The 22,250-nt window shown below is 49.1% G+C and overlaps 1 protein-coding gene across 6 annotated transcripts in view; it reads left to right on the top strand.

Annotated features, from left to right (window-relative positions):
- The window catches only part of AGAP1 (ArfGAP with GTPase domain, ankyrin repeat and PH domain 1), a 563,651-nt gene that overhangs the window by 416,560 nt on the left and 124,841 nt on the right, over positions 1-22,250 (top strand). For 4 of the 6 annotated variants that reach the window (XM_079924566.1, XM_079924567.1, XM_079924562.1 and 1 more), the window contains one exon: positions 19,139-19,300. The exons of the other annotated variants lie outside the window; for them this stretch is intronic. In XM_079924566.1, coding sequence (XP_079780692.1) covers positions 19,139-19,300 — 162 coding nt within the window. The remainder of the gene's footprint in view (positions 1-19,138; positions 19,301-22,250) is intronic. 6 annotated transcript variants of the gene reach the window in all.

Genomic DNA, 22,250 nt, shown 5'->3' on the forward strand with positions numbered 1-22,250 from the left:
GCAGACGTTGTACCGGCAGTAAGTGGAATTATTCACATGCGTGAAGCGTCCACGGTAGAGGATGAATCACAGTTTCATTGCATTTCATTTCGTTGCATTGAGCAAATTGCAATGTTTAATAGTCAGTGAATGTTCTCATCTGCGTGGACCTAGAACAAGGCTCTGAATCCCGGTCCTGCCCGGCCCCGTCTCCTGCCCACACAAGCACGGCTTGAACAAATAGGCTTCTTCCTGAGACTTTCCAGATGTGAAGTCAGATACAGTCAGATACTTAAGTATATAATTTTGTTACTGATTTTCTTTCATGTATTAAAGTTGAATTTGTGGGAATTCCCTGGTAGTCCAGTGGTTAGGACTCCGCACTTCCGTTGGCAGGGGGCGTGGGTTCGATCGCCGGTCAGGGAACTAAGACCCTGCAAGCCGCCACGGCATGGCCAAAAAAAAGTTGAATTTGTAAGAACAATGGCTGTAACACTTCAGAAGAGAGTGGTGGCAGGGCTGTGCTTTTCGAAAGAGCTAGAAGATACTGTGCAATTCCTAATTATGCCTCATCCCAGCCTAGTTTTCTGCACCGTGTCTCCATGTCATCATTGTGTTCTCTTTCTTCACAATAGAACAGATCTGCCCAAACCCCCTGAGCATCCAAGGCTGTAGATTTGCCACTTGGAGTGCGCCTCCTGAATCCATCCTTGTGCCCATCTTGCACACAAAGCTTATAAGTGCCGAGCTCTTTTCACGAATATCAACATCTTCTTTTTCTCCATTTTCCACTGACCCTCATGAAATAAGGACAGAAACACGTTGAGCTGTCCTAGCTACCTAAACACCCTGGCAGAACCGAGCGAGCCCAGCCATGCTGCACCCCACCCCCTAGATGCACCCCGCGGCCTGCGGGATGTTCTGGGAACTCGGACAACTGTAGTTCTAAAGGTCAGACTCGGTTCCTCTGGAAAAGACAGAAGAGATGCCTTCACCTGTGAAAAAGTGTCCTGAGATCCAGGATTAGAAAACGAACTTGAATTTCATGGAAGAAAATACGTAACGCCTATTTTTTCCTTTTCTGAGCCAGAGCCAGGAAATCAGAGAAGATACTAAAAACAGCAACAAAACTGCCCCCAAGAGCCCTTCACTGCTGGGATATGGAGGGTGAGGTGATGGCTAGTTAAAGCCGCTCAGGGTCGGGACGCATCTGCGCTGCAGTCTGAGGCTGCGGGAAACGGGGTGACCGTGGGGTTATAGCCCCAGTGGACCTAGATGGCCTTTCCAGTCTTGTGCTCAGGGGACCCTAAAATCCCTCCCTCCTCGGATTCCCGGAGTTTCCTCCACCCTCGCAAGTGACAGAATCCCAGTGAAGAGCTGGAGAGGCCGCCCGGTCCCAGCCTCGGCTGTGCTGTAGCGCATCACCGGCCGTGTGGGCGGGGACAGTTGGCGAGAGTGTGCTGGAGAGAAAATTATGGACGGACGGAAACCTTCTGCAGGGGCGGAGGGGAGAAGAGGCAAAGACATGTATTCCTGAGGAACGGGGGCAGGGGCACCGTGGAGGCAGCAAGGAGGCCTCGTCCTGCTTGGGGAGGCTGGTGGGGCGTCACTGCTTCTAACCTCACCCCAGGGGACAAGAGGCAGCAGTGGGAAGAATGGGGATGAGCGGTCCTTGGATGGATAGCAGGCGACAGATTCCACTCCTCGGCCGGGGCGCCGCATCCTTCCCCGACCCTGGTGCCGGCCACAGGGGGGCTGGGCTTCTGCTTAAGGAAGAAGAGGAAAATGTCAGTTATTATGTTTGGGAACACAATCTTATCTCTCATTTTACTTTACAGCAATTTCCCCAAAGATCCACCCCAGTATCTGATTGAACTATATTGACAAAATTTTTAGCCACGATAAGGAAAATGCTTTGAACTCAAAGCAGATCCAACGCAGGATCTCCAGACACTTTCTTTTTTATTGTATTTTATTGCGTTTTATTTCACTTTTGCCAGGACAAAGCCCAAATTCCAAGACAGTGCTAGAAGTTAAAAGGACAAAATTAGAGGAGTACAAATGAAGTCAGTTCTTTTTTAAAAAGAATGTTCTGGAGTGAAGGCTAAATTATTCATCGCTTTTTGTCAGAAGTAATTTAATCTTAGTTTTCAAACACCGTCGTTAATTTTAGAGGTTACACTCCGATTTCTCATTTTTGTGGAAAAGACAAAATAAGAGTCACTCATTTGGCCACAATATTATTAAACCATTGAAAAAGGGCCAGTATTATTAAACTGCTGAAAAAGGCTGTACTTTAAACACCACTTCAGAAATGAAATGATTTTTGGTCTGTGGTTTTGAATGGAGATATTATTCATGGTATCTTCATCCATGGGGTTATTAGTAGGGACAACTATCCCAAGTATAATATTCAACAGATTTTCTGGCGAGTTAACATGATTATCTGTCACATAACAAACTTCTCCAGCATTTACAAGTCCCAGGCGTGTTTTTTGTTTGTTTGCTGTTTTGGTTTTTTGAGATTGACATGAAATCATCATGAGATTCAATAACAAAGAACACAAAAAAGTAGGGTAGGTTTTTGTTTTGTTTTGTTTGCGGTACGCGGGCCTCTCACTGTTGTGGCCTCTCCCGTTGCGGAGCACAGGCTCCGGACGCACAGACTTAGCGGCCACGGCTCACAAGCCCAGCCGCTCCGCGGAATGTGAGATCTTCCCGGACCGGGGCACGAACCCGCATCCCCTGCATCGGCAGGCGGACTCTCAACCACTGCGCCACCAGGGAAGTCCTAGGGTAGGATTTTAGAGGGGCTTTTCGACTTTCAGGAAACCTTACTTGCCCAAAGCTTAATAACCATAATTATCAGATTTCCTTTGAACTTTGTTCTTTTTGTCATTTTCAGAAATGATGGCAGAGTGGGATTAAGGTTGTGGTGACCATATGTTACTAATTATGCTGGGAAACAGGCATAACCAGGGATTGTACCAGGCAAAGCAGGGTGACTGTCACCCTAGTCAAGGTGGCTCATCTGAGTACCATGTGTGCAGCCTTTGTTCCTCATGGGTACTGTCCATGAGAGTTACTCATTTTCTTCCAGTACAGAGTCAGCAGTATCCTTGTAACCTAGGTGATCAGAATCTTGGGCTTCAGCTGCATGGCACCGTGCCAGCCTGCCACTCCCTGCGTGGACTGGGCAGTGTTGGCACCATCAGAATGTAGAACTTGCCAAATGTAGGAAGCTCTCACTCAGGCTCCTTCGAAAGAAGGAGAAATCTTAACTACAGGTTTGGCGTGGAAACAAAACAGCCCACTCTGATCTACTCAGTTGCCCTCTGGCTTGGGGAACCTTTTATCATCCTACCTAATATGTATTTGTGACCTGGTCAGTATTTTAAATGCAGTTGTTTTAACAGTGTAATCAGAAGTGAAAGGTCATTGGCCTCATCTTCTTAATACCACACGAGACTGATTCCAGAATTCAAAGTACAGACGACCTGAATGTCTCAAGTTCTTTATTCAAATGAATTCAGCCCCAGCCCTCAGCTGCCGCTAGTTGGAGACATGAGTGAGTTGAATACATCTAGCGTTCAGGCAGAGGAAGTTAGAGGTTAACCCCAGCCTTGGAATCTACATAAAATACGTAGCACAGTCGTTAGTCATCAGCAGCACGTTAGCAAAATTCTGAAACAGCAGGAAAGAGAAATATTCTCTTTTCGGTGGCAGTTAAAGAAATCATCTCACACTTTTCCAAAAAAGATTTTCATGGGACAAATCCTCGCGTTTACCTATGGAGTTGTTGTCCCATATTTTTATGAAAAAGGTTTATTCTGTTAGAAGGGTGTATAGGTATGAAACAGGTGACCGAGGCAGCTCACGATGCAAATTTAAGTAAATGTATTCTGAGTGTCTCTTGCATCCACACATGCAGTATAGAATTACAGTTGGATTTGTTTGGTTTTTGCAGTGTTAATTGGATCTGTTTTTTTAAACACATAGTATCGTCCGGCTATTTTCCCAGGACCTAAAACAGTGCTTCCCACAAAGCAGGCGCCGGGTGGTTATTTGTGGGCTGGTGTCTGTGTGCGCACGTGCAAACGCTCTCTGAATATGTCGTCAAGGTCATGCTCGTCCAAGTGGGGAGCTTTGTCACCTTTGGTCCCCAGTGGTTGCCAGTTGCCCTGCTCCAGCTCCAGGGCTTTCTGTGCAAGACCGCTGAGGGGGGATTACCAATGGAACCCAACCCTTCAAAGCTCCGCCGTGGGCTTAGTGGCTCAAGGTGGGAGGGAGTCCCGCACAGGAGCCTCCAATCCACTGACTGGGGCGATTGTTAGGGCCCAGGTGTGACGGAAAGGAATAGAGTTTCTGAGACTTGTGAGGCCTCTCTTTCAAGCGGCCCGACGTTTGAGGCACCTGATACCATCTCTCACTGGCGTGCCACCCAGCATCAACAAAGGCTTGGGAACCACAATCAAACCTCCTGTCCCACGGTTTAGGAGACAGTAGTGAGATGACATAGAACAAGAAGTTTTTCAAGTATCATTTTAAATGTTGAGAAGATATTATTTCTATGATTTTGCAAATTACCATTTGATTTCATCCAAAATAAAAAAGCCATCTGTTGAGTTGAAACATAACATAACGTGACATGTGATGATGCCCAAGGGAAATCTAGATCTTTTTTAAAAGAAGATACAATTTATCGTCTTCATAGGGTAATCATTTATTCTACAAAGGGCTCAAAACTGTGAGGGTATTTAATGCAGATTTTTTCAGCTGGCATTTAAATAATATCTAAAACCTCTAGGTCACAGATATACAATGATAGATATACGGATTTTGGTTTCTTCCAGCATTCAAAGACTTTCCTTAAATGTGGGGTTTTTGTTTGTTTGTCTGTTGTGGATTTTTTTGTTTGTGTGTGTGTGTGCGCGCACGCGCTGCAGTTTGTGTTGGCGTTTCTTTTTTTTTGGAAGACTTTTTACTGAGCATCTATTTTGGGTGTTTGGTGCCTACTGGCTGCTAAGCATACGTAAAGAAGTTAAAACTCAGAGGGACACCACCAAATAAGGGAAGCATCCCCAGAGCCAAATCACAGCACTCAGAAGGCAATGAAAGGGGTGCAGTGTTGTGTGGGAGCTGGGAAGAGGGGCCAGGAGGACTTCACGATGAGGGTCGTCTGGCCCTGGGCTCCCACCCCGGCAGGAATCCGTGAGCTGTCTGCTGTCGGCACTGTACTTCGTCCAGCTTTAATCTCGGGATGTCTAAGCGTGAACGTCCCGGATCCTCTCTAATAGTTATCAGAACTTCCCCCTAAATTTATAATCTTCTTTTGGTATCAGTAATATATGTTTTTTGTGTTGCAGTTCTGTGTTCAGATTCCTTAGTTTCAACTTATTGGATGGTTATTCTTTTTTCTTTTTTTTTAATTGAGGCATAGTTGATGTCCAGTATTAGGTAAGGTTCAGGTATACAACATAGTGATTCACAATTTTTAACGGTTATATTTCATTTATAATTATTACAAACTATTGGCAGCGTTCCCTGTGCTGTACAATCTACCCTTGTAGTTTATTTTATACATAGTAATTTGTTCCTCTTAATCCCCTACCCGTCTTGCCCTCCCCCTTGCCTCTCCCCACTGGTAACCACTAGTTTGTTCTCTATATCTGCGAGTCTGTTTCTTTTACTATCTTCAGTAGTTAGTTTTTTTAGACTCCACATATAAGTGATACCAGTATTTGTTTTTCTCTGTCTGACTTCCTTCACTAATATCCTCCAAGGCCATCCATGTTGTTGCAGATGGCAAATTTTCATTCTTTTTTATGGCTGAGTAGTATTCCACTGTGTGGGTATCTAGATGTATAGATAGAGGTAGATAGATTTCTCACACCTTCTTTATCCATTCATCTGTCGACGGACACTTATGTTGCTTCCATATCTTGGCAGTTGTAAATAATGCTGCTGTAAACATTGGGATGCACGTATCTTTTTGAATTAGTGGTTTTTGTTTGTTTATTTTTTTAAATAAAGTCTACCCAGGATTAGAATTGCTGGCTCCTATGGTAGTTCTATTTTTAGTTTCCTGAGAAACCTCCACAGTGGCTGCACCAATTTACATGCCCACCAACAGTGCAGAAGGGTTCCCTTTTCTCCACACCCTCACCAGCAGTTGTTATTTGTGGATGGCTTGTTTTAAAAAACTTGATTGCCCTTTGTGGCCATGTTTACATGGTCTTCAGGATTAAAGGAGGCTAAGAGCATGTCAGTGACCCTCCAGGACCACCTAGATTACCCGTCCACTCAGCATCTATCATCATCCCTCTAATGTGTGAGTCTGTGTCTAGTGTGTGTTTATTGATGATATCCCCTCACCAGGACATCAGCTCTCTAGGACAGGAGATTTGTTTTATTTACTTCCGTTGTTACAGCTCTAGAAGAGAGCCTGACGGGGTGAGTGGGTCTGTCTGTCCACCCATTTGTCTGGCAGTTGGTCAGTACCACAGTGAGCACAGGGTCCAAGCCCTGTGTGGTGGTGTGTCCTCTTGGACTGGTGTGGGACGTGAGAGGAGGAGAAGAGTCAGGATGGCCCGGGGCTGTTGGCCTGCACACCTGGAGGGTGGAGTCGGTGTTGGGCAGGATGGAGAAGGAGAGGCCGGGCTGCGGCAGGCCGAGGGCAGGTGTTCAGGGGTGCTGTCCTGCCCATTTTACATGTGGAGATACTGAGGCCAAAAGAGATGAACTACCCAGTCACATAGCCAGGTGGGATTCTGAACTGCTTTTCTGATTCCACAGCTGTGCTAGTTCCTTCTGAGGAACTCGTCCTGTGCTTCTCTTCCTGCCCCCCATCTGCATCCCTCTTGGGCCCCTTGATGTTGTCCATCTTGAGGACCATGGACTTCTTCATCGGGAAATGGTCAGGGTAGGAGCTGGAATGTGCATCAGCTCCTGGGCTTCAGGGACGTGATGGTTTGGATGCCTTCGCACACTGCCGTGGGGGGAGCACAAAGCTTCTGGGAGCAGTTTAGCATCAGGTATCCCGAGCCCCACGAATACTCATTTTCTTGGGCCCACATCCCTTGAAAACTGCCCTCATGCAATAATTCCGAATATGGAAAATATATGAAAAGTATTGATTTATGGTCAGAATTTTTCAGTCCATCTAAGCATTAGGGAAATAGTTAAGCACACTGAAGCACACTCTACTCTTTAGATTATTGACCTTTTTGACACTTGACCCTGGAGCAATGGGATGGTGTATCACAACCAAATGACCTCCTGTTTTAGTCTGGGCTTCTGTGTATCAGGTTTTCTTAAAGCTGGGGACACCATCGCTCTACTTTTTCAAACCACGTGATATCAGTAGAGTAAGAGCAGGGATGGGTCATGAAGAAACAGCCTTGTTTTGATGCATTTCTGTACGTTGAGAAGAAGGAACCAAGTGAACATATTCAGGACCCTGGACAGAGCCCGCTGGGGACTTGCAGAACTGCAGCTGGCCTTTCCTGCCTCAGACAGGACCATTTCCTGTGCAGGAGTTGGGAATTTGATTCCAAGTGACTTTTAATAGAAGCAGCTAGGTTTCTAAAGATGGGAAATTTACGTTATCGAAGAGGGATCGTGCATTTAATTAACTTCTCTATCTAATTGAGTTTTCTTCTAGTCATCTCAGCCGTTCCCCAACCTGCTCAGCCAGTGGAGCCTCCCACGTGAAAGAGAATCTCTTTGTCATTGAGCAGCTGTAAGCGCCCCACTTGAGAAATGGTTATGACTGATTATGTAAAACGAGGTGCAGGCATTTCTTGAAGTGATTTCATTTCCACCGAACGGTGCTGCTCAGAGTGCCTGTACACGTTTTCGGAGTACACTGGATTAATTTAAACTTTGTGCGCTTGATTCAGCTAAAATTCCGCCAGAGAACAATTTAATTTTTGACGCTGAAATATACAGTCCTGACCTGCATTCCCCAGATCGGGTGATGGTATGAGTACAGGCTGACCATCCGGCATGAGGCTCACGGACGCACTCACAGAGCCTGCTGTAGCGGGCAAGAAGGGACGGGGACAAGGTGATTCCGGGTGCAAGGAAACGGCGTGCACCAGGAGGCCAGAGCGGAGGCGGATGTAGCTCAGGGAGGGGGGAGGATGTGAGGAAACGAGAGGAGTGAGGCTGCTCCGCCCTTGGACATGTGCTTGCTGCGCAGGACACGCGGGAGGGCGGGACGGCTCCCTCAGAGAAGGACAGAACATCCCAGGGTCCACCTCTTCTCTGAGACCCGGAACCAGGTCCTGGTGGCTGTCTGGAGGCCCAGGGAGCCACATCCAGTCCCCGCACTCAACTTTGTGACCTAAGTCTTGTGAACGGCCTTAGCTTAAGTTTCTGAGTGTCGTCCGACCGCCCCCCCCACCCGGACCCCCTGCTCTGACACCGAACCTGCATTTGCTGGTCCCTCCCATTACCTTCTTTTGTCTTCCCTGTTTGGTGGCGTTGTAGCATTGAACACAATGGACCCCCGCCCTTTTCTTTTGTTTTAAAATAGCTTTAGTGAGCTAAAACTCACAGCACAAAACTTCATCCATTTAAAGTCTGCAATTCAGTACTTTTCGTATGTTCACAGAAACGTGCAGCCTTCACCACAGTCGATCATAGAACATTTTTCATTGCCTCAAAATGAGACTCCGAACCCTAATTAGCGATCAGAGTTTGTGGGTTTTTTTTTTTTTTTTTTTAAGGCTGTCATAGAAACATGTTTCAGTAAGTAAGGGCTTCATGTAAATGAAGACCAATTCCAGCGTCGTTTACAGAGACCTCTGGGTGTAACTGAACACAGCCCGGGTAGGAAATACTTCTCCCTATGTTTCCTCTCCATTCTAGCCCCTCCTATTGTATTCCTTTCCTCCCACTTTTGTAACTCAGTCTAACACTGTGTTGTCTCTCCCTTTTCCCCAACACCTGTCATCTTCCTGGGCCCCCCGCAGTGTCCCCGCTGCCCCTTCTTCTGACACCGTGTACCTCTGTGTGAGCGCCGCTAGCTGCAAAGGGAACCGGACAATATGCCGGGCTCTGAAACATCTTCAGAGATTGGGATTCAAGTAAACGTCCTCCTGTTGAAAGCTCCCGTCAAAAGGACTGTGAGAAGGGGTGAGGTTTTGAACTTCACTTCACACTCACCTTTTAACAGCAGCCGGGATGTTGTGATTTCCTTGGATGGCAGAGGTGGCCTGTTCTTTATTTACCAGCCCACACATCTCTCTGAGCTTCAGAAAGAACAGAGCCCTTAGTGAAGATCCAAATTAGCTTTAGATTGTTGGCTTTGTCTTGAAGGGAATAGGTTTTAATTAACCAGCTCCTACAGGGACTCCATCTTGAGTTTTTGGAAGGTTTTAACCCTCAGCTGATTCCCTCCACCCCAGCCCGGCACTGACAAATAGCCCTGTCTTTGATCATTTTGAATTCTTGTAATACCAAAAAACAAAGATTTTTAGTAATATATTGTTCCTGATCCTGCCAGATGAGTAAGTTAGGGACTATGTGAAAGTGAGAGAGAGGAGAGCTAATATGCATTCACAGTCGGTCCTTTTCCTTTTTTTATTTTTTTAATAGAGATTCAGGCTTCTTGTGAACATGCATTTTAAAGCAATTCCTAATTCCTATCTTTCGTCAGCACACAGGAAATAACAATCAGCCTGCCCTCAGAACTCCTGGCAGCTCCCCCAGATAGCGTGGCGGGCTCCCTGCAGCACATTCTGGGTGTCCACTCTCCAAATCGAGCCCAGTACGGAAGAGTGGAGGGAGACATCCCTCCAGAGGGTCCACAGCTCCCTGAAATGCACTCCAGAGTGGGAATCGGGGAAGGGCGTTGGACGTGCAATGGCGGTAGGAACGCCAGTAGTTGTTGCGGTCATGACAGTCGCAGGGATGCCCCGCTCCTTCCCAGCGAGGTGCAGGAGGACACCTCCCCCGGCATACACGTTTGGAGACCCTTGGGAGAAGCAGGGCCACGGGAATCACAGGCGTGGAGCCCGGTCTATTTGAATATCAGCCGGGATAGCAGAAAACCCATCCGCACACCTGGCGCTGACGGCCATCACCGAGGCATGCTCTCTGCAGCAGTTCATCAAAGATGGCCCCGCTAATGATCGGCTGGGCAGATAATCGGACGAGAGTTAATTGTAAGGTTTGATATGGCATCTTGTCAGCAGAGATAAGTTGTCACGTTTTCCACTTGAGCTGAAACTAAATGATTGTAAAATAAGTTATGAGTGTCCTTGGGCCTGTCTGCCGGAATGACGGCTGAGAATACGTTCCTGGCGCAGCAGGCGCAAGCAGGCTACTTGATATTTATGCGAACGGAATGTTATTTTATTCCCCCTCCAGTCATGCTTGTCAGCTCTCCGAGTGAAAAGTGAAACTGCTTCTTTGACTCATACGTCACGTGCTGAAGCTCGGAGACACTGCAGATTGTTATCGTTATTGCTCGTATTATATATTTTTTGGGGTGTGCGTTGAACATTGACGCCCGATTGGGAAGAACTAATGGCCGACATTGAGCGCTCGGGACGGCGGTGGACCGGCCTGTCCCGGCTCGGCGCCTCGTCTTGGGGGCTCCGGTCCCTCATCAGAGCCGGTTTAGAGGGGGCGTAATGAGGCGCTTGCCTCTTTCAATTTGGCATGGCTTTCTCCTTTCGGCGTCCCCCCCCCCCCCCCGCTCCCCTGCTCTCTGCACGCGCCCTCCCGTATTTAAGGCTATCGACGGTACTGTCTGCCCCGACGCCCAGTAGTTGATACAGAATAAGATGCGTTATTTGTACTGCGTTCTGTGGGCTCGTTTTCAGTGTCTGGGGCTGGGCTTTTGGGGTCTCTTCAGTTTGAAGGATACCTTGTCAGGCAAGCGGAGTCTGTTGGAAATGGAAAAGCACAGCACAGACGCCTGGTGCGTTTTGATTGCTCATATTTTAAACCAGGGGAATTTTTTTTTTTTTTTTTTTTTCCGGCACGCGGGCCTCTCACTGTTGTGGCCTCTCCCGTTGCGGAGCACAGACTCCGGACACGCAGGCTCAGCGGCCATAGCTCACGGGCCCAGCCGCTCCGCGGCATGTGGGATCTTCCCAGACCGGGGCACGAACCTGCGTCCCCTGCATCGGCAGGCGGACTCTCAACCACTGCGCCACCAGGGAAGCCCTAAACCAGGGGAATTTTAAATGACTCCTCTTGGAAGGGAGTTCTCCAAATCTAGAAGCCAGGCATTCCTATACCGGCACTGGGACTTGGGACCCAGTTAGCTAGAAACCAGAGCTTCCTCAACGTGACCCCCATCCTCGAGAACGGTCAGGGCTACCAGGGCCCCTCTCTCCTCCAGGCCTCCCTGACCACGCGTGGCCCCGCCCCTCCCTGGCCTCTGTCATGACTCACACTCCGACCTCCTCCTCTGTGCCCTGGTGCAGGTCCCCTGGCATCGTGGGCCCTCCTGGCTTGTGGGCAGTTGCCTTTCCTCGCGCAGCTGACCAGCCTTGAGCTGTGCCTGCTCCCACTGTCCCCACCCCAGAGCATCTGGTTTTTCCCACCCCCTTAGCCCGGCCCCCGGGACGCCTGACCTCATAGTGGCTACCTCCAGCAAAACGTTAGGAGCACGTGTCCAGGGCCTGGACCACAGTGGTGGAGTGCTGACACAGGAAGGGAGGCGCTCGGGGCTCCAGCCTCACCTGCAGGAGGGCCTGGAAAGTCTCTGCATCAGGGCAGTGATGGTTTTCTTGGCGGTACCTTGATCCTGTGAGCAGCAAACCAGGCCATGGATGGGAAATGCTTCTTGGTCTCCAGGAGACTGGTGCATATCCCTTACTTTATTCATGCTCCTCCTTGCCTGCGGAAGAACTTGTGGGGCTTACCAGGGCTGGTCCTGCTTCCTGATTTCATCATTATCATTATTGCTCTTATTACGAGATGGCAACCCGTGTCATCCTGAAAGCTCACCTCCCTCCTCCCTCCCTTCCTCCAGGCGCCAGGGCAGGACTCATGTTCTTCTGTTCTCCCTCCCCTTCTCCCTCCCCCGCCCCGCTCCTGGGCCTTCCCCTGACCTTGGCTCTCTGTCACTCTCACTCTGAGTCCTAGTGGCCCGAGCAGCCGTCCCAGGGTCATATTCCTGTTTCTCAAGGGAGGCCATGGGGCCGGCTTGCCTGTGCTCGCCTTGGTGACAGTGGACGTGAGGACGGTTCCTCACCTCACTTCTCTCTGCACGCAGGTGGCGCTTCTGTGTACATATGTTTAAATCCAGGCAGCTGGTGTGCTCGCCGTACATCTGATTCCCCTTTTCGTCCTCTGATCAGATAGGCATCCTCTCAGTCATCGGAATCAACTCGGGGACAGGGATTTTCACCCTCTAGTCTCTGACGTGACCCAGGTGCCTAGGCAGAGCTGGCCCCCAGAGCACAGAGGACCCACGAGGTGGGTGTGGTCGATGGAGGGGGCTATTAAGGGAGATACTTTGGAAACGTAAATAGACTTTATCCACCGTCTTAGTTGCTCACCTAAAAATAGGTTCCAGACTGCTGGAAACTTACCCGACTGACTGCAGTTTAACACAGAAGCATGCTTGTGGTTACTTTTTTTTTTATAAATCTATTTTTTATTTATTTTTACTTTTGGCTGTATTGGATCTTCGTTGCTGCTCCTGGGCTTTCTGTAGTTGCGGCGAGTGGGGGCGACTCATTGCAGTGGCTTCTCTTGCTGCAGAGCACGGGCTCTAGGCGTGCGGGCTTCAGTAGCTGTGGATCGCGGACGCCGAGCGCAGGCTCAGTAGTTGTGGCGCACAGGCTTAGTTGCTCCGCGGCAGGTGGGATTTTCCCAGACCAGGGCTTGAACCCGTGTCCCCTGCATTGGCAGGCAGATTCTTAACAACTGCACCACCAGGGAAGCCCGCTTGTGGTTACTTTTAAAACTAAGTTGCAAAGGTGATTCTCTGTTACACACCCAAAGCAGTGTCATCCACCTGTGTTAAAGCCTCTGCAAGAGAGAATCAACTCTTTATAAAACTCAGTTCCACAGACATGCCTGGAACCCCGATCATTCATCCCCAGGACGTTTCAGGCTCTGTCTTGGTGAAGAGGTTTGAAGAACGTTCCTGCCTTCAGAAGGTGTCCAGTTAACTAAGAGACAAAGGCACGGCTGATGGGGTGTACCGTGTGGTGAGGGCGGCCTCACCAGGGAGGCAAGGAGGGCTGGACAGGAGGTGACCGAGGACGAGGGCCAGAATGGGGGCCTCTCCCGGCCATCATTCTTTGGATCCCAGGACCCACAGCTTCCTAGTTTTCCTCCCACCCAACTAGTGTAAGGCCTCGCCGCGTCTTCCCAGCCAGGGGGGGAGCCAGGAACCACGTGGGACGCTGCTGAGACGGGCGCCATCCCGCTGGGACCTGCCCACGGACGAGGCTGTGGGGATTCCCGGGCCTCAGCAGGGGCGTGTCGGGCTGGCGGGTCAGACGCGGGCAGGTGACACCTGGCACAGGCAGCCAGGAGGAGGACAGCTCTGAGGGGCTTTGCTTTAAGGAGGAGCAGAAGCCAGTTGGTGGCTGGGTGAGGGCCTGGAGTCACGGCAGGGTTTCGTCAGGAGCGGCGATGTTACAGCGATGCAGCACGTTTAATGCAGGCAGGAGCGGGTGCGAACTGCCGGGTGGAAACCAGTTCACGGGGGAGGGGCTGCTTTGGCAACAGGGCGGGGCGAGGAGGCCCCGAGTCCGTGGGGACCCGGGACGGGAAGGGGGGTGCCCTCTTCTGGTTGCTGCTTTTATTGTTTCTTTTTGTGTCTGCAGTGAAATGAAAATGGGGGTCCTCGAGGGGGGTGGGATGCAGGGCAGGGTGTCTGAGGGGAGTGGAGAAGGGGTGATAGAGCCTCTTGGAGGGGGAGGGATGGAGTTACTTCCAGAATGCAGTGGATCGAAGCACAGGCCAGAGGTTGGGCCCCTGTCCCACCCCAGCACCACAAAGGGGCCACACAGTAGAGGAAGCAGTTGGCATGGTGCTGTTCTCTTCCATCCCGGGCCTGAGTCCTGGTGCGGCACAGGTAGGGGTGGAAATCATCAGTCACGCTGTGGGCTGTGGTCAGGAGAGGTAGAGGCAGGGGGCGTGGAGGCTGAAATCTGCAGGAGCAGTGCCTGTGATGTCGTCCCGCGGGGTAGGGAGAGAAATGGAACGTGAGGTGGATGTTAGTCGGTGAAGACCGATGGGGCCGGTAGATGGGACCTGAGGCCCCGGTGTGGGTGAGCTGGGCAGACTGGGCATGGGGGGCGGGGGCGGGGAATAGAACCCAAAGGGGCCGGTTCCTACAGCAGGCGGGCCCGGGTCCGGACCAGGAGAGCAGCGGATGCGGTGGCAGAGGGGAGGAAAGAGCTTCACGAGGTCCCCTGGGAGGGGCCCAGAGGCCAGGATGCTGGAGGGAGTGCCCAGGAGGCGCCGGACGTGATCACAGGTCAGGGTGGGTGATCTGCTCCTGAAACGGGCAGTGAAGGGGTGGGACCTGGGGTCCTGGGGAGCGAGCGCGATCCCAGGGCACAGGCTTCAGAGGGGCCAGGACTTGGGGGGAGAAAGAGTGGTCTGCAAGCAGCAGCGCGGGGCTGGGAGGACGCCCCGCCCACCCGCGTGCTTTGTGGTGCAGGGGGAGACGTGTCCTGGGGGAGAGCCGGGGTAGCTCCAGGGAAAGGGAGCCTTCGGGAGGGTCTCTGGTGTGAGGAACATTGCCCCCAGCCCTCACAGAACAGGATTCTGGAGGAGGAGTCTGAGAGGTTGAAGAAGAATAGAAGAGCCCTTCCGAGTCCACAGGTTTCTCACTACTGACGTTTCGGGCAGGACGGTTTTCCGCGGCAGGGCTGTGCTATGTGTTGTAGGGTGTTGTTCAGCGTCTCAGGCTTGTGCCCACTTGATGCCTGTGGCACCCCGACCCTGCTCGGTCTGATAACTAAGAATGTCTCCAGACGTTTCCAGATGTCGCTGGGTGAGGGTTCCCAGTAGTGAGCCGGCGGGTTACTGGAAACATGGAGCCATGTGGGGATAGAGCCACTGGTGTTGAGGATGGGCTCCCAGAAAGGAAGGCTGTAAAGGATGCAGGTGAGCTTGGCTCTGATGGTCCCTTAGGGGAAGGTGGGTGTCACCACTTGCAAGTAGTTCCTTCTCGAGACTGGCACTTAGCTACTTTCTTCGAGCGAGTCAGGAATCTCCCCCTCAATTACACGTATTGTAAGATACTCAGAAACCTTGGAAATGAGATTGCCGTGTCCCTGTCAGTTACTTTGCAGAAAGTTTCCTGCAGTCGGAAGGGGTGAGGGGAGCTGCCTAGAAACAGGCGCCTGCCATTTTGGTTTCCAAAATGCTGAATTCTGAGCCCTAAACCAGTGAGTTTAAAATCCAGCCCAGGTCGGATTCTGAATTAGATTGGTAATACTCTGTGCTTTGTGTGCGTATAGAAAAGGAAACAGTGACTTAATTGAACAGAGATAGTTCATTAAGGAGGAGAAGTATTATATGGATTTCCCTTTCTTGTTTTTACATTGGCAGACATATCTGTAAGTTGGGTACCCGTCTAGCTGTCAACAGTGTTTGACAAGGCCGTACCGTAGTTTCTTCATAGGCAAGTTCACAGGTGTCTGAGCTGGATGCACAGACAGTACGATGTCCCCAGGTCCTGCTCAGTGATCACTCAACAGAGCTTCTGGTTGTGGATTGGTGAGTGAAGATTCAAGGCTCTGTCTTGACCTCACCTTGTTGAATATCTTTTCCATCGATTTGGATGAATACACAAAGTTGTGTGCTCAGAACAGCCAACAAGACCTAAGACAATTGTGAAGAATAACGAAGTGTGGGGACTTGCCCTACCTTATGAGGTGCCGTAGCGTTCAGGACCGTGTGCTGATAGAACACAGATAGGTGAACAGATTATTGGAGAAGAATAGAGAACCCAGAAATAGAGCCACCTCACATATACGGAAGCCTGTTATATGACCGTATAGCTTATGTATATATTATATTCTGAGCATCTTAAAAAGAGATATTGGTACCCACCTTAAAGAACTGCTGGATGATGGAAGGGACCCAGGTGTCCCTATTATAATGCTGCATCCACGGCGTGCCCAGCATCGGGCGGCTCAGGACGGGGGTGAGCACCTTTAGCTGCCCTGGGAAACAACCATGCCAGCTACATCCAGGTAACGGACAGACGGCCAAGGGCAGGAAGCGCCAGCTCTAGGATCAGTAGGGGTTCAGAGATGAGAAATGTTAGCTTGGGAGAGATTGTGACATAAGGATTAAGAGGCGTAGTTGGGAATGAACATTGTGCATTGAATTGAGGGGACACCTGAGGGACAGAGTGAAATAATGAAACGCCAGCCGTGCTGCAGCAGAGGGCAGCTGTCTCTGCCTGCGCCCCTCATCTGCCTCCGCGATTGGAGGGTCATTGGGACCATTGTTTCCCCATGGCCTGTCACCACACCCGGCACAGGATGGGTTCTTAACACTTCAGAGTCAGAGAGGATGCAGTCAGAGGGTGAAGACTTTTGAAACCTGGGCAGCAAATACTTGAAATGTACAAAAATATTCATTGTAAGGTTTGAGCATTGACTAACATGTGAAAGGGTTGCTTTACGATCAGCCAGTGGTCTTGGGGTCCCTGGACCTCTTAGCAACATCAGGCAGCTTCTGAACCCTCTGAAATTGCGCACAAGTATTAACTAGACTAGCCTTTTTTTTTTTTCTTTTTCTGGGATGCCTACAGCTTTCATCTGATATTCAGTAGGATCTAGCATTTTTTAAAAAAATGTATGTAAGAATTGCCACTTTTAGAAGATTCGTATTGCGGAAGACTGGGACAACTTAAAAGGTGGCAAGCCAGCAGGAGAGAGCCCTCCTGCAGTTAGCTGTACCGTCCAGGCCTGGGGGGTAAGGATCGGACCCAGGTTGAGTGTGGCTTCGGTGGAGAGCAGGTGGGAAGTTGGAAAGAGAATGCAGAATAAATGGCCACTTTGTGGATAAAGATGCAACCTGGAGCCCCAGACTCCATGAGGCAGGTTCTCCTGCAGGAGCCGTGGGTTGACTCTTCACACCCCTCCCAGGACAGGCTCCCAGAGGCCTTTGCTCCACAGGTGACGGGGTTATGGAAAGAAGGTTGGTCCTTCTGACCGTGCAGAGATGGGATGGGATCACTGGTCTTAGGATATCAGGAAGTTGCATCCTAGGGCATTCCTGGAACCATATTTGTAGCTAAAAAGATACTGTGTTCTTTGACAGTTCTCAGTACATGATAAAATGTCCTAGAACATCAGAAAATGAAAAGATTTTAAATTCATTTTGATTTCGAGTATCTTTATATTTGAAATCATGTCATCCTTCTGTTCAAAATCCTGCCAGGCTCCTCATTTCCCCCAGAGTAAAAGCCAGGGCTCTAGATAGTGGCCAAGCCCCTTCCTCTCTCCAGTGCCATTTGCTGTGAGTCTCCCATCCTCAACTGGCCCCGGCCACTGGCACCCCCCTCTGCTTCTGGAACACACCAGGCGCGCACACCTGGTGTTCGGGCCAGGTTCTGACAACTTCCTCCTCCCCGAGGTGCACATTCACCTTCTCACGCCTTTACCATCTTCAACTATTGCCTCACGCGTCACTTTCTCAGTGAGACCCACCCTGTCATTTAAAATGGCAACTCCCCCTCACCGTGCTGCCGCCTCCCCAGTGTCCACCCTTCGCGCCCTCCTTTTCCCTCTCCAGCTCTCACCACCTCGTAATGAGCTGTGGGTTGTGGCCCCACTACTGTGTCAGTGCCACTCAGACGGGAACCTTTATCTGTCTTTCTCAGTGATGGATCCCAAACATCTGGAAAAGTGGTGGCCCACAGTAGGCCTCAAAAAATATTTGTTGAATGAATGAAATATATCGCACAGAACGTTCTGTCTTTTGAGTTACAAAGATGCTGAATCATGAAATACAGAATTCTTAGAACTTTGGAGGTGTTTAGATGGTGTTCCCCCATCACTTTCTCTGGGTACTTTTCCGTTCTGTTGAATTTCATGTTCATTTCAGGTGTTTTCATGGCATTCTGTTCTTCTCTCTGATAAAGTAAAAACAGACATAATAAATTGAGAGTTTCACTTCCAGTGAATGATCACGTTTGTGCACTGGTTTTAAAATTTTGTAAGTAGCTTCTGTGAATCAAACATTGGCAGGTCTACTATGGACTTCCAACCCTATTGCTGGACATCAGTGAGAGAGGGAGGTGGCATGCCGATCTTCACTACTAATAAACTAACGTACGCCATACATAACGTTGGGGGTAGAGGACAGAGCATCAGGAATGCCTTTATCTCGTGTGTACACACACGGAATCAACCCCATTTAAGATGACACTCTCACGTGTATTCCTAAGAGTCTTTACTTCATTCCTAATATATCACAGTAATTATGGGAAGAGAAAAATAAGGAAAAAGCTTCCCACCTCCCGCTTTCCTTTTCCAGAACTCCAATTATGCAAAATAGAGAACTTTATAAGTAAGACAGAGAAAGAAGTATCATAGGATACTGCTTATATGTGGAATCAAAAAAAAATGGTACGAATGCTTATTTACAAGACAGAAATAGGGTCACAGATGTAGAAAACAAACTGTGGTTATCGGGGGGGAAGGGAGGAGGGATAAATTGGGAGATTGGGATTGACATATACACACTACTATATATAAAATAGATAACTAATAAGGACCTGCTGTAGAGCACAGGGAGCTCTACTCAGTACTCTGTAATGACCTGTATAATCTAAAAAAGAGTGGATATATGTGTATGTATAACTGACTCACTTTGCTGTGCAGCGGAAACTAACAACATTTTAAATCAACTAGACTCCAGTAAAAATTTAAAAAAAAAAAGTTGGAGAAGCACAGGCCTAAAAAATAAAAAAGAGAGAGAGAGAGAACTTTAAATTCTCCAGAGCGTAAGGATGACGCCAAGAGGAGAGCCTGCCTTTGAACTGCAGGGGCGCTGTGACCTCTGACACGGGATGCTCTGGGCCTCCGGCCCAGGGGTTATTTGCGGAGCATGATGTGGCACTGGAGGAACGTTGCTGTAGTACTTGTGCGAAGTCTACTTTGTAAGTGTTGACCTTTGCGTTCTTTTGCCTTTTCCGGTCCGGTGGCAGACACGGGGCTCGGTGACTCCGTGTGCTCCAGCCCAAGCATCTCCAGCACCACCAGCCCCAAGCTCGACCCGCCCCCCTCCCCTCACGCCAACAGAAAGAAGCATCGGAGGAAGAAAAGTACCAGCAACTTCAAAGCCGATGGCCTCTCAGGCACTGCTGACGGTAAGGCCTCCCGGGACCTCAGGGCCAGAGTCCGCGTTCCTGAAAATCGATTTTTACTTTTTCTCATTTGTGGAATCATTGATCCGCAGAACCACACATGCACAATAACGCAGGTCAGTGCGTGTGCTTTTTGCTAACGAGGCGGTGCTAGGGGACCCTCTCTTCACTCACTGATTCTCGAGACTGTTCAACCACAGCAGCTGTCTTACCTCCTGGCGGTTGTGGCCTGGTCGATGGTGCCGCTGGTGTCCCCTTCGTGACATCTGGTCAAGTTGTTTGGTCTTCCCCGACCCCGGCAACCTGGGGTCGAGGTGTCTGCTCCAGCCGAGCTGTGCCATGTTGTCTTCCTCCAAAAAAGATCGGCGCCTCCTAATTTAGGAATCTTCCCTGACACCGGTAGACTTAACTCTAGTGCGACAGCCACTCCGATGCTGACTTTCAGCGACGTGTGATGATAACCGCCCCTTCTGTTAGCGTCCGTCACTCTTTTTGTTTTGTGAGCTGCGTTAGTATTCCCGCTGACACAGTTTGTCTTGCTTCTCCTTTGACTTGTTGAAGTCGGGTTTTATTCTCAGCGATGGCCCGATGTGATCTTTCAGAAGCGGCCCCTTCTGATGGACTTGGGTTCTTTTATTCCATGGATGCAAGTAGAGATACACACGCATGCACACGTACACACACATTGTGGGAGGTGAAATTAATGTAGTTTCAATAAACAAGTTAAACAGATACTTCAAAGGAAAATTAAAATTCCCAAACATGGTTGTATAACATGAATAATCATTGGTGAGACCAATAGTAGTAAAAGAATCTGGTTTCAACAAGGATTCCATATACGCTAGAAATACCCTCATAACTGATACCCTTTTTCTCTATTTCTGCCACACTTTTTCTGAATACTCTTTTGTTCAAACTGTAAGTCTCAGTGTTAAAGAAAGTGCCTGTTCCCTCCTAATATCGAAAGATGAGCCCGCAGACCCACAACATATGTGTTAGCAGGGAAGGAACGGAGTTTACAGTACACGCTCTGTGTCATTTCCCGTAATCCTGTGAGTTGGTTGGTGGCGTTTTCATTTATAACGAGGAGACTGGGGTTCAGAGTGTCAGGGAGCTTGCTGGGGCTCCCACGGTGGCAGGGAGGAGTCTGAAAGCCCTTCTTCACCACACTTCTTACCATTTTGCTTCCCATAGCTCCCTGCTAACAAGTTTAGCCAATAAAAACCCATTCTCTCCTGTTACGATAAATGAGGATGATTCTATTGTATCAGCAGTGGTGAAAAATAATGATTATGGATCAAAGCACCCACCCAGACACCACTGACCTTCCCCTTTGGAAAAGAAATCGGCCACAGATGCCGAGCATTGATGAGACACCTTCCAACAACTTCAGCAAAAAGCCCCCAGCCATGCACAGATGGCCACACCCCACCAACAAAAGGACTGAGGTAAAGCCAGGAAGATGCATGGCCTCTCAGCAGGGTGGGGAACCTGTGCCCCACATACCCAGGGGAAGAGTAAGATTTGCTCTATGGAAAGGCCTCATGCCCATTTCACGGATAAATATCGTACCGTGTCTGTCATGTGTTTCCAACCAATGACGTTTTTCAAAAGTGTCTGCCACTTGGTAGAAACTGGGGATCAAGTCCACCCTTCACTACATTACACACATTTTACACATTCTAATCATCCCACCCACCTACTGACATAGTGAAAGCTGTGTGAGTAAGATACAGACTGAAAGTAAATCAGTAGTGGTTGGGTGTTTAATCGGGCTGCGGGTTCAAATCAGCATCCCGGTCATCCAGTGAGTTTGCAGAAAACTTGCCAAGTGACTGTAAGCTTGTCGGACGCCTGAGATGTTTCCATCTTCCACCGCCTGAGTTACTGAGGTTGTACTGTGTGCTCCAAGCAATAGCCTGTGACGAGGCTGAGTCATATCCTCAACCCCAAACCAACCAGAGACCCTTTCATTAAAGGGCCTTACTGCTGAGGCAGTGATGCAGACAGAAAGACAGACTCCCGGCCACCAAAGAAACACCCAATTTAGAAACCACAACAGCATCTCAGGCATGAACGATGAGTGGTGGTTATGTGTGTTCAGAAGTTCAACACTAATGATTAGAGAGGAAGCCGGGCCTCACTTTGTAGTTCAGAGGACTGTCTCTGTGATGCCACAGTGTGACGTCTTTCCAACAGAAAATAAGACAAGTTCTCGGTAAAAAGAGAACGTATCATTTTTCCCGAGGAAAGGTTACCTGCCGACCTATAAATGAGTCGTTTTTCGGAGACAGGCTGTATTGATTGTATCCAAGACACACTGTTTTTCTTTTCTTCACATTTTCGCATCCCTGAAGTCAGAAGGCATCGTTCAATTGAGATCATTTTCGATTCAATGATATACAATGTTTTTTAGTACTCTTAGCAACTCTTATTAATCAAAGTGTATTGTGGGAACCATCAACACTAAGCCTTCTCTTCTTGAAATGAAAGCTAGTTGTATATTTTTAGAGGGCTGTTTCATTTTGATGGTAAAAAAATATTTCTCTTTCCTGCAAAGCACTATGACTTGTTATTACCAGTATATTCTCTTTTGTTTGACCTCGTGCTGGAAAGTCGCAATTGCAGATGCAAAAAGTTCTCTAGATGGTGTCCATAAAGTAGGTGGATTGTGTAGTTTTTGACATACCCCATTGGAACAGATGACTAGACTCAAATCTCTTTAGAGTATAAGAAAAATAAAATTCAGCTATTTCAGTCAGGGTCCCGGGAAAAACATGGCACCCTCAACTGGGTCGTTGATAGGAATTTTCCACAGGGACTATCTACAGAGGTGTGGGCAGGGTGTGGGAAGAGCTATAGGGATGGTGCAGACTCCCAGTGGGGTGATGGGGAAAGGAGGGGCCGGTTATGAGGACCCAGAGAGGGCGGTGTCTGGGGGAGGTCTCCATCA

The sequence above is a fragment of the Stenella coeruleoalba genome, assembly GCF_951394435.1.
Source record: "Stenella coeruleoalba genome assembly, chromosome: 6".
Lineage (NCBI taxonomy): Eukaryota > Metazoa > Chordata > Mammalia > Artiodactyla > Delphinidae > Stenella > Stenella coeruleoalba.